At 42.9% G+C, this 12,194-nt stretch overlaps 1 protein-coding gene across 9 annotated transcripts in view; it reads left to right on the plus strand.

Annotated features, from left to right (window-relative positions):
• Positions 1–10,827, plus strand: part of LOC129832002 (synergin gamma-like) — a 41,459-nt gene extending 30,632 nt beyond the window's left edge. For 5 of the 9 annotated variants that reach the window (XM_055895706.1, XM_055895708.1, XM_055895711.1 and 2 more), the window contains 8 exons: positions 898–1,064; positions 1,304–1,357; positions 1,485–1,581; positions 3,744–3,892; positions 5,499–5,609; positions 6,007–6,045; positions 8,095–8,127; positions 9,416–10,827. In XM_055895706.1, the coding sequence (XP_055751681.1) occupies positions 898–1,064; positions 1,304–1,357; positions 1,485–1,581; positions 3,744–3,892; positions 5,499–5,609; positions 6,007–6,045; positions 8,095–8,127; positions 9,416–9,547 (782 nt within the window). In that variant the 3' untranslated portion in view covers positions 9,548–10,827. The remainder of the gene's footprint in view (positions 1–897; positions 1,065–1,303; positions 1,358–1,484; positions 1,582–3,743; positions 3,893–5,498; positions 5,610–6,006; positions 6,046–8,094; positions 8,128–9,415) is intronic. The other 4 variants (XM_055895710.1, XM_055895714.1, XM_055895707.1 and 1 more) reach the window with 3 other exon arrangements.
• Positions 10,828–12,194: the final 1,367 nt, after the last annotated feature.

The raw sequence follows: 12,194 nt of genomic DNA on the forward strand, positions 1-12,194 counted from the left end.
CATCCGTTTTGTCACCAAAGCCCCATATACTACCCACCACTGCGACCTGTACGCTCTCGTTGGCTGGCCCTCGCTTCATATTCGTCGCCAAACCCACTGGCTCCAGGTTATCTACAAGACCCTGCTAGGTAAAGTCCCCCCTTATCTCAGCTCGCTGGTCACCATAGCAGCACCCACCTGTAGCACGCGCTCCAGCAGGTATATCTCTCTGGTCACCCCCAAAACCAATTCTTCCTTTGGCCGCCTCTCCTCCCAGTTCTCTGCTGCCAATGACTGGAACAAACTACAAAAATCTCTGAAACTGGAAACACTTATCTCCCTCAATAGCTTTAAGCACCAGCTGTCAGAGCAGCTCACAGATTACTGCACCTGTACATAGCCCATCTATAATTTAGCCCAAACAACTACCTCTTTACCTACTGTATTTATTTATTTTGCTCCTTTGCACCCCATTATTTCTATCTCTACTTTGCACATTCTTCCACTGCAAATCAACCATTCCAGTGTTTTACTTGCTATATTGTATTTACTTCGCCACCATGGCCTTTTTTTGCCTTTACCTCCCTTATCTCACCTCACTTGCTCACATTGTATATAGACTTATTTTTCTACTGTATTATTGACTGTATGTTTGTTTTACTCCATGTGTAACTCTGTGTTGTTGTATGTGTCAAACTGCTTTGCTTTATCTTGGCCAGGTCGCAATTGTAAATGAGAACTTGTTCTCAACTTGCCTACCTGGTTAAATAAAGGTGAAATAAAATATCTGGAATTAGCCAACATCTCTGGGTTAGTAGAAGTGGCCATTAAAAGGGCATTTGAATGTATGCCAGACATTGCCTGTATATATTATTTATGTACGTATCAAGACACTCTCTCCTCTTCTCCTTGCCTCAGGCTCCCACAAGCGAAGCCACAGTTTGGGGGAGAAGGAGATTGGGCGCTTGCCCCCCTCCCCAGCCCCGGAGCAGCCCTTCAGAGACCGCTCCAGCACCCTGAGTGAGAAGAAGCCTGCCCTGCCCATCATCAGAGACAAGTACAAGGACCTGACTGGGGAGGTGGAGGTGAGACCCACACACAGTCACTCTATCCCAGACATGTTAACTACATTTGTCAATTATCCAGATGCTCTGTAGTGTGTTTAGAAGTTCAGTAGACATTGATTTCAGTAGCAAACCACAGAGGCTTTGGCCTTAATAAGTTTATTCTGGTTTTTTTGTATTTACGCAAGTGTCTTTATGGAAATGTGTAAATGTCTAATCATATCTGAACTCATTCTAACACCTATAGCATGTTGTTTCAGGAGAGTGAGCGCTATGCATATGAGTGGCAGAGGTGTCTGGAGAGTGCTGTACAGGTAAGATAGTGTGCAGGACTGTTCCCCATCTCCTGTTTTGCCATATCTGAGCGTGTGTGTTTTTGTGTGTGTGTTTGTGTGTATGTGTGTAACCCTAACCCATTCTGCTGTCTGTCTCTGGACCCAGGTCATCATTAAAGCCAACAACACCCTAAACAGCATCAGCTGCTCTACTGTTTGCACTGAGGTCATCCAGTCTGCTCAGGGCATGGATTACCTACTGGGTGAGACTCACACAAACACAAACACACACAAACACACACACACACACCCACACACACACACACCACTCACACTCACACTCACACTCACACTCACACTCACACACACCGACCGACCGACCGGGAGGTCCTGAGCTTGTTCAAACAACAGAAATCTCATAATTAAAATTCCTCAAAAATACAAGTATTATTTTAAAGATAAACTTCTTGTTAATCCAGCCACTGTGTCTGATTTCAAAAAGGCTTTACGGCGAAAGCACACCTTGCGATTATGTTAGCTCAGTGCCCACAGAAACCATACAGCCATTTGTCAAAGAAGGAGTGGTGTAACAAAAGACAGAAATAGCGTTAAAATGAATCACTAACCTTTGATGATCTTCACCGGATGGCACTCCCAGGCCTCCGTGTTAGACAATAAATGTGTGTTTTGTTCGATAAAGTTCATCTTTATGTCCAAAAACCTCATTTGAAATTGGTGCGTTATGTTCAGAAATGCATTGTCTCAAACAAACATCCGGTGAAAGTGCAGAGAGCCACATCAAATTACAGAAATACTCATCATAAACATTGATCTAAGATACAAGTAGTATACATACGATTATAGATAAACTTCTCCTTAATGCAACCGCTGTGTCAGATTTCAAAAAGACTTTACGTTAAAAGCACACCATGCAATTATGTTAGGTCAGCGCCTAGCAACAGAAAAACCATACAGACATTTTTCAACCAAGCAGAGGTGGCACAAAACTCAGAAATAGCATTATAAATATTAACTTACCTTTGATGATCTTCATCGGAAGGCACTTCCAGGAATCCCAGTTCCACAATAAATGTTTGTTTTGTTCGATAAAGTCCATCATTTACGTCCAAATACCTCCTTTTTGTTTGCGCGTTTAGTCCATTAATCCAAATGCACAAACGATGTATAGAATCAAGCTTTAGGATGTTTTTATCATAAATCTTCAATAATGTTTCAACCGGACAATTCCTTTGTCTTTAGAAATTAAAGGGAGCGCAGCTCGCTCTCACGGGTGCGCGAGTGACTTAGCGCATGGCATTCTGCTAGACACCTGGTTCAAACAGCTCTTATTTTCTCCCCCTTCATAGTAGAAGTCTGAAACAAGGTTCTAAAGACTGTTGACATCTAGTGGAAGTCTTAGGAAGTGCAATCTGCCCCCATTTACACTGTATATTGGATAGGCAAAGACTTCAGATAGACAAACTTCAGATTTATTCTCAGGTTTTTGCCTGCCATATGAGTTATGTTATACTCACAGACATCATTCAAACAGTTTTAGAAACTTCAAAATGTTTTCTATCCAAATATACTAATTATATGCATATTCCAGCTTCTGGGCCTGAGTAGCAGGCAGTTTACTCTGGGCACCTTATTCATCCAAGCTACTCAATACTGCCCCCCAGTCCCAAAGAAGTTAAACAAGGTCCAACAGTCTTCAACTAGAACCCCAAACTCTTGCCTGATCCCCTCTGAGAGATTCATCCAGCCCTCCAGTGTTGCCTGTGGATCCTAGTGGGGGCTTGTCTTCGCTCGGCCTGACAGACTGTGGATCCTAGTGGGGGCTTGTCTTCGCCCGGCCTGACAGACTGTGGATCCTAGTGGGGGCTTGTCTTCGCTCGGTCTGACGGACTGTGGATGTGTCTCAAATGTCACCTTATTCCTTTTGACCGTGCTCTATAGGGCTCTGGTCAAAGGCAGTGCACAATATAGGGAATAGGGTGCCATTTGAGATGCACATGAGTGTGTATCTGACCAGACAGACAGCAGTGGGTCTTTTTAATGAGCGGTGAGAGTGGGACAGGCACATATACCGTTGTGAGATGCTGAGAACAGAACACAGTGTACCACCAATGAGTCTTCTTCCAAAAACACACCATTATAAACCTTTGACCTCTCAACGGAGAACAACAACATGTTAACCCTTCAATCCCCAGAGAGGGTAGTGTTACAGCCAACATTATGTCAGGTTGGTCTAATGATCCAACTTCAGAGGAGGTTTCAACATAGGGGAGTGTAGACATGTTAGCTGTTTTTCATTGTCCTTGTTGTATTTCTCACTGTATCTTTAGCTTATGTTGGAGCTGGCTGTGGGAGAGAACTGGGAGCATGGATGTTGTCTTATTGTCTAATTGTGTTTATATGGCAGGTGTGGTGGAGGTGTACCGTGTGACCAAGCGTGTGGAGCTGGGTATCAAGGCCACGGCCGTGTGTTCTGACAAGCTGCAGCAGCTGCTGAAGGACATCAGTCGCGTCTGGAACAACCTCATGGGCTTCATGTCCCTGGCCAAGCTGGCGGTAAGAAACACACACAATACAGTACACACACACAATACAGTACACACACACAATACAGTACACACACACACACACACACACACACACACACACACACACACACACACACACACACACACACACACACACACACACACACACACACACACATCAGACTCACAGTATAGTCAACACACACACTCACAGACCTCCCTTCCTAAAATGCAGTTGGTTAGGCTACACACAGAACTGAGAAATTGACACTTGATTGTAACAACTTTGTCTAGAAAATGTTCCTGATGAAATGTTGAGTGGATAAAGACTGCCTAGTAGGATTATCAATGAAACCTTGATTGTGTGACAGTGTACTAAACCAAGCCCTATGGTGGTATCTGTTAGTGTGTGTAGCTGTGGGGACGGGGAGTGTAGAGCTGTCTGTTGTAGGCTGTAGTGATGTGTTGAGAACAGAGGCAGAGAGGAGATGTGCTGGCCTTATCCTCTACAGCCAGCCTCAGGAATAACATTGCTTCTCAAATGCCAGCAGATAATACAGACTGGCCATCTCCTGACTCGAGATAATGTCAGTAGAGAAAGAGAGAGAATTAGCGGAGAGGGACAGAGGGAGGAGGTAGAGGGAGACGGAGTCAGTGAGTGAGTAGTAATGCTACGTTATCTCAGACCGTAGACCTGCAGCTGCTTTTTGATTCTGCAGGCTCCGTCCTCCTCAGAGCGAGAGAGAGAGAGAAAGAGAGAGATAGAGAGCTGTCTGGGCACACTCATTTGTTCACACAGCTCTGCTGCCAACAGACTAATGGACTGTATTTACTTTCATTTCCCAGATTAAAGACATATTTCTACTTCAGTTCATTTAGCTGGTTAATGAATGAATGTCTATTCCTTCAAGCTATTGTTCTGTAGCTCGGTGTTGGAGAGGAAGCTGCTACACCTGTACAGTTACAGTGGTCTGTATCTAGGTATTGTAAACCAGGTTGTTCGAGCCTTGAATGCGTTGCGTCGTGCCTAAGAACAGCCCTTAGCCATGGTATATTGGCCATATACCACACCCCCCTGAGCCTTATTGCTTAAATATACAACTTATTTTTTAAATGTAAATTGGTTGGCACACTTATAAAATCCTTGCAAATATGGTACATTTCCTCAAATTTCAGAACTGTAGATCCCTCGTTTCATGCAGTGTTTTGTGAAGTTGCAAATGGTTGTTGATGTGAGGCGTAGCAACATAGTGTGCCCCACAGCGGAGTCCTATGATCAGGTGACCAATCTGCCAGCACCTCCATACAGGGGGCAAGCCACCAACCTGTGTGTGTCTCGGTCACAAACATAGACTTACAGTACATGGCCTTCAGGTTGCAGGCCAGCCTAAGGCAAAGTAATAGACTAGGTACTGCTCTGTTTCAGCTGTTATGAGAAGGTGCTTTCTCTATCCTTAAGTGTCCATGCATACAAAGACCTTTGAAATGTTTTGAATCCTTCTTGAATGTAATGCAATTTGTGGATTCAAATAAAGTATTAAAAGTAATAAAATGTGTGTGTGTGTGTGTTTGAGTATGTGCGCCTGTGTGTGTTTCTCCTTGTGTAATGTTGTGTTGTGTGTTTCTCTGTACAGCCTGATGAGAGCTCGCTGGACTTCTCCTCCTGTATCCTGAGACACGGCATCAAGAACGCCAAGGAGCTGGCCTGTGGAGTGTGCCTGCTCAACGTGGACTCACGCAGCAAGGTCTACACATACACACACACACACACACACACACACACACACACACACACACACACACACACACACACACACACACACACACACACACACACACACACACACACACACACACACACACACACACACACACAAACACTAATGTACAGACACACAACACAATAAGCATACAGTAATTCTCAGTCAACACACAATCATGATTGCCAACCAACACACCCTCAATCCCTCAACAGATGGACCCAGCAACTGTTGAAACATTTGATTACAAATCCGTTCCAACAAATTTCTCAAGCTGAATAAACCATGAATCATTTTGCCATTTATTTGAGAGTTGTTTTTAAACTTGTGGTTGACGCATAATAACTAAATGGCCGTTTCTTTGACTTTGAACATTTTGCAGAGCAAAGAAGAGACAGCTATTGGACGTCTGTTTAAAAGAGTATGATGCAGTGAACTGTCAACTGAATCTCACTTCACTCTCTGCTACTGGGGGCCTGGGGGCCAAATTCTCCACTGATAGACAGGCGATGGGGTGCCAAAATTACAGCACACTCTTCTCCTCACAGCTCCCTCCCTTCACACTGACTGTATCCCAAAAGACAAAATGGGCCCTGGTCAAAACTAGTGCACTATACAGGGAATAGAGTGTTATTTGAGACGCTGCCAGTGCCGACAGCAGCAGCACTGTGTTCATGCACAGATGTGTTAGAAATGACCAGACAATCTGATTTCACCAAATATCCCTCCAAAATGATTTCAGGTCACCTTCATTTATGAGTCTTAGAAGAGAAGGTGATTAAACAATGATGATAAAATGACACCTGTTAAGATGATAACAATTCAGGAAGGGAGAGACGGAGAAAAAGAGGGAAATAAAAAGAGTTGGAGGAGACAGACAGACAGGACGTGAGAGGAGTGAAGTTGTTCTTTTGGCACCTCTGGTTGAACTGGGGGAATTGTGGGAAGGTTTCTGGAGGGTCAGTGAAGCATGCAGCTTTACTCTGACAATAACAGGCTTGTAGCTCAACCTTCATCTGACAGCCACCTCTCACTTCACCTCTTACCAGCTACTAACAACAAGTCTATACAATACTCATCCATATCTGTGTGTTCATTTGTTTCATCATTTGAGTTCTGCTATGGCTTTAAATGTGTTTGTGACACGTTCTTTTCCACTTGTCAAACCCTGATCATCAGTAACTATTTGTCATATTGGGTTCCATTAATAGTATAGGTAGTTTCTGTCTGTCTTCCAACTAGAAGTAGAGGTGTGGTGTTGATGGCATCACTGGCATAATATTATGATGGGCACCATTGAGAGACTGGACCTAGGCTGTTGGTCTTTGATACTGCTGACTTGGTTCTGGGTTTTAACTTATCCAATGGAGACCTGTCTCCATGTTCTTCATCCAATCACCCTTATATGTTGAGTCAGGGATGGGCAACAGCAGCACCATGTAGCCTGGTAGCAGATCAGCGTGGGTTTTAGCGAAGTCCTCTGATGTGCTTGTTGTCATGTCAAACATGTATGGTATGACAACGAATGACAAGGGAGTTGGTTACAGCACATACAGATCTGCTATCAGGCTAAGCAACAGGTAGCATCTAAACATAGTTTATTACTTGGCGACTGCAACAAGCTATAAACTCTCTGAGTGATAATTTGGGTTTAATGAAGTATTGCTATTTTTGGTCAGTGATAAATGCTAATGAGTGCAATCATTCCCAAAAGTACTGGCTTGGATTTTTTCCCAATACTAATTTATGCAGTATGATGCATTATTATTCATAAATGTCAGATTATGAAATATACTGTACCTCCAGGATTGTAAGGAAATAGGAAATCTGGAAATAGGCCAATAACATTCAAATAAGTTTACTTGGCAGTGAATGCCTAATTCCATGGCTTTGCAGACTGCACAGTATTTCTCTCAAATCTATTGCAGAGTCTGGAATCCTGCCCATCCCTGTTTGAAAGATGCCCATCCCTGTTTGAAAGATGCCCATCCCTGTTTGAAAGATGCCCATCCCTGTTTGAAAGATGCCCATCCCTGTTTGAAAGATGCCCATCCCTGTTTGAAAGATGCCCATCCCTGTTTGAAAGATGCCCATCCCTGTTTGAAAGATGCCCATCCCTGTTTGAAAGATGCCCATCCCTGTTTGAAAGATGCCCATTCCTGTTTGAAAGATGCCCATCCCTGTTTGAAAGATGCCCATCCCTGTTTGAAAAATGCCCATCCCTGTTTGAAAGATGCCCATCCCTGTTTGATGTTTATTGGAAAATGAGATGGATGATCATAAGGTGGTACTTTAGATTCTTTCACTTTGGGGTTCTTGGAATGTTGCTCTTTCAGTTCCTTTGGTGTACCAACGTTCCGTTCTGTACAAACTGACGGACTGATCCTCAGTTACTGTACAGTTTCACTTTGCTTACTCAGGACAATGCATGAAACCAGGTAAATGCTGACACCTCTTATGCTACTTACAGGCACTGGCTAAAGACCATGACAAGAGGTTAAGGGTAAGGGTATGCTTCACTTATTTTCGCCTCTTAAGCAGCAGTAGACTGTAGCCTCCCTCTTTAGGCATGATGCCCCTTGCATTTACAGGTGGTGTTTCTAGTCTGGAGCCCTGTAGCACCATGAGCAGCGCTGTCCTCTTGGTTGCCTAATGGAGGGTCATTAACCTTTAGATTACAGTTAGAAAGGTTACCTAGGATTAATCATGCTGACCTTTCATTTTGGTTTTATTCCTCCATCTGTTTTCAAATTGTCTAACTCTCCCAAACATCCTCTCTCCAGCACTTTCTACTTCTGTTATGTCTCACCACATTATATGTATTGGCACAATCATGTTTGATGGGTAAATTGCACATCATTACAGTTCTGCAGGCTGGGACTGTGGAGGTGGAGGTTGGGGTGAGGAGGAGGAGGACGTGGAGACGAAGGGTTATGCCTTTGTGTTCTCTCCTTTCTTCTCGCTCTCCAACATTCCAGGCTTTGGCAGGCAGACTAAATGCAGGTTTGACAAAAGAAGTGGGAGGACGTGCAAAAGATGGAAGGAGAATACATTGTGTCTGTGAAACCTGAGTGTGTCAGTGTGTGTGAGAAAGACAACAGGTGTGCACAGCATAGTAAATGTACTGTAAATGGTTTGTGAGCAGGTGGACAGGTATGAGTATACTATATGATGTGTGTTTCTAGGTTGTTGTCTGTGGGAGGATATGATTCACCACACATGACTTATTTCTAATTCTTGCTTTAGTTTGGATATTTCACCAGGGATGCAAACTCTTAAACATTAGCATCTCCTCCTCATCACCAACCTGCAGCTACAGCTGGGCTCAGCTAAATGCAAGCTCACATAACAGCTCTCTGCCCCTTTCAGTTCACTCAGTTTATTTTCTCAACGGCTATATTCAGATGTTATGTGGGAGTGCCATTCAGCTATCTCAATATATTCAACTAACAGTCAGGAGGACAGGCAATGAGCAGCAGTCTTATTGATCAGTAAACAGATCATTGTGCTAAACATGAGTCATATTTTCAAAGGACCCGTTTTCATTGACCCCTTGTTTGTATGCCACAGTGGAGATACTGTATGCAGGTTAAGCGACCTACAAATCCCTGCTTCTAGCATTACTCTCATAGATCAATTATTTAGTTCCTGTTGATCGTTGATTTATCTTTACCACTGCTTTCTATTTGTTAGCCTGAGCTACTGCCAAGTTCACCTTTTTATTAACTATTCAGTAGAACCTTGTTGTCCTAACATCCCCCCGTTTCGCTCTTATTTGACCCTTCCGCCAGGCTTTCAACTCAGAGACGGACAACTTCAAGCTGCCGTACGGGGGCCACCAATACCACGCCAGCTGTGCCAATTTCTGGATTAACTGCGTGGAGCCCAAACCGCCCGGCCTCATCCTGCCCGACCTGCTCTGAACTGCAGACACCGCTGCCATGGCAACGGGCGCCAGGTAATCAACACCGGCGAGGTGCAACTGCCGGGCTCTCTGCCGCACACCTCACAGCCTCACACCTTGGGCTGCGAATACAGAGATCACAGAGGGAGAGACCTCAGAATTCACTGGAATCATCTTTATTTATTTGCCTTTTATTCTCTCTCTTTCTCTCTCCGAGGTACTCTGTGCTCTTTGCGGCGGTGAAGAAGTGCAAATCTGCTAGTTTGTACAAATTCAAGGCTTGACACAGTAAAGACTATTCTGTTTCATAATGTATTGTAAAATGATAATTTTATAAATGGTGTCATTTTCTCATTTTTTGTTGTCGTCTGGTCTCATATACAGTAGAATGCAATAGAAGTTACAAGTTGGCCTTTTAGCATTGATGCTTATGCGACTTCTCTGGCAGGATTTATTTTGGCAAACATTATTCAGATAATTAGCCAATGTTGTGCTACGGTAACCCAAAGGAGGTCTAGTCCCTATGGTCAGAGCAGGAGAAAATGTGGACAGTTATATGAATGGGGCAATGGGTCTCAACATTTTCTGTAATGCACTCTTTCTGTGATTCAACAAGTCCATAACAAACTATTAAAACTGTGCAATATACTACTAATGAAGGAACTTGGAGACAAACTCAAGTGTAAAGCTATCTGTCGTTTCCCTTGATTGTCACTTGTTGCTTTGTTACTCTTTAATGCTTGAGCTCAGCAAAGAAAGAGGGACTTTATTTGTGTTTCGGTCTTAAAGTAGTATTTTCTCCTCTCTGTTCTTCTCGAATCAGGGTTGTGGTATCATCACACTGCTGGAACTGAATCAATTTTACGGTCGGGTCTCTAAAAGGATAGTCTATGGTTGCTAACATTTTAATTGATATTTAACTTTTTAAGTATTGTGTGACATTAACTGCTTTTTAATGTCTTTATATTGTTTGATTAGGACTGCTTTATCTAAATTAATGTTAATGTGCTGTTTGAAAATGTTTGTGACATTGGGACTTGAAAGGGAGTCTTAATTCTTAAAGATTGTTGGCTGTGGGTTTTGTTTTTCTGTCTTGCTGTGCCAGTGTATATATACTCGCGCTGTTGATGGTGATGTTTTTGCAGATCTAAGTCTTGAATGAAGTCAACTGTGATTATGGACTACTATTGCAGCAGCACTTTGTGTGGATTACAGTATCATAGTATTGTAATTACAATGACTAACTGTAATGTGAAGTGATGACATTTACATAAATAATACATTGATGCATAAATTAAATACTTTTTATGGTCATTAATCAATTAATGTATTACCTGGAAGCCTATTACTATAAACATCAATTAAGAGTATTGTACAATTCTGCTGAATTTGTTTTTGTTTTCAATATTTTCTGAATATAATCGAGAAGGTTGGTTTGAATGTCAACATGAATCCTGAAGGCATTCTATTGTCCCAATAGCACGAGTCGTTTAATCTGGATGACATCTGGAACAAAGTCAGGTTCAGAGTCTAATGCAGCAATATCATACAGTGGTATGAACAGGTTTGGGCACCCCTCTGAGGCTGCATAATCATTTACTCTGTCGTCACAGAAAATGATCACAGTGGCATGCCATTCATTTTCTAATAAAATCTGAGTACTGGGGTATTGTCCAGACAAAGATTTTTAGTGTAGCAATATTAAGTTGTATGAAATTAAATCAGATGTGAAAAATAGGTTATGCAAAAATGTGGGCACCCTTGTCATTCTGTTGATTTGAATACCTGTAACTACTTAGCACTGATTAATTGGAACACATTAAGCCTTGAACTTCATAGACAAGTGCATCCAATCATGAGAAAAGGTATTTAAGGTGGCCAATTGCAAGTTGTTGTTCTCTTTGACTCTCCTCTGAAGAGTGGCAACATGGGGGCCTCAAAACAACTATCAAATGACCTGAAAACAAAGATTGTTCAACATTATGGTTTAGAGGAAGGCTACAAAAAGCTATCGCAGAGATTTAAGCTGTCAGTGTCCACTGTGAGGAACATCGTGAGGAAATGGAAGACCACAGGCACAGTTCTTGTTAAGGCCAGAAGTGGCAGGCCAAGTAAGATATCGGAGAGGCAAAGGCGAAGGATGGTGAGAACGGTCAAAAACAGCCCACAGACCACCTCCAAAGACCTACAACATCATCTTGCTGCAGATGGTGTCACTGTGCATCGTTCAACAATTCAGCGCACTTTGCACAAGGAGAAGCTGTATGGGAGAGTGATGCGGAAGAAGCCTTTTCTGCACACACGCCACAAACAGTCGCTTGAGGTATGCAAACGCACATTTGGACAAGCCAGCTTCATTTTGGAATAAGGTGCTGTGGACTGATGAAACAAAGATTGAGTTATTTGGTCATAACAAGGGACGTTATGCATGGCGGCAAAAGAACACAGCGTTCCAAGAAAAACACTTGCTACCCACAGTAAAAATTGGTGGGGGTTCCATCATGCTGTGGGGCTGTGTGGCCAGTGCCGGTACTGGGAAGTTGAGGGTCACATGGATTCCACTCAATATCAGCAGATTCTTGGGAATAATGTTGAAGAATCAGTCACAAAGTTGAAGTTACGCCGGCGCTGGATATTTCAACAAGACAACGACCTAAAACACTGCT

The sequence above is a fragment of the Salvelinus fontinalis genome, chromosome 33, assembly GCF_029448725.1.
Source record: "Salvelinus fontinalis isolate EN_2023a chromosome 33, ASM2944872v1, whole genome shotgun sequence".
Taxonomy (NCBI): domain Eukaryota; kingdom Metazoa; phylum Chordata; class Actinopteri; order Salmoniformes; family Salmonidae; genus Salvelinus; species Salvelinus fontinalis.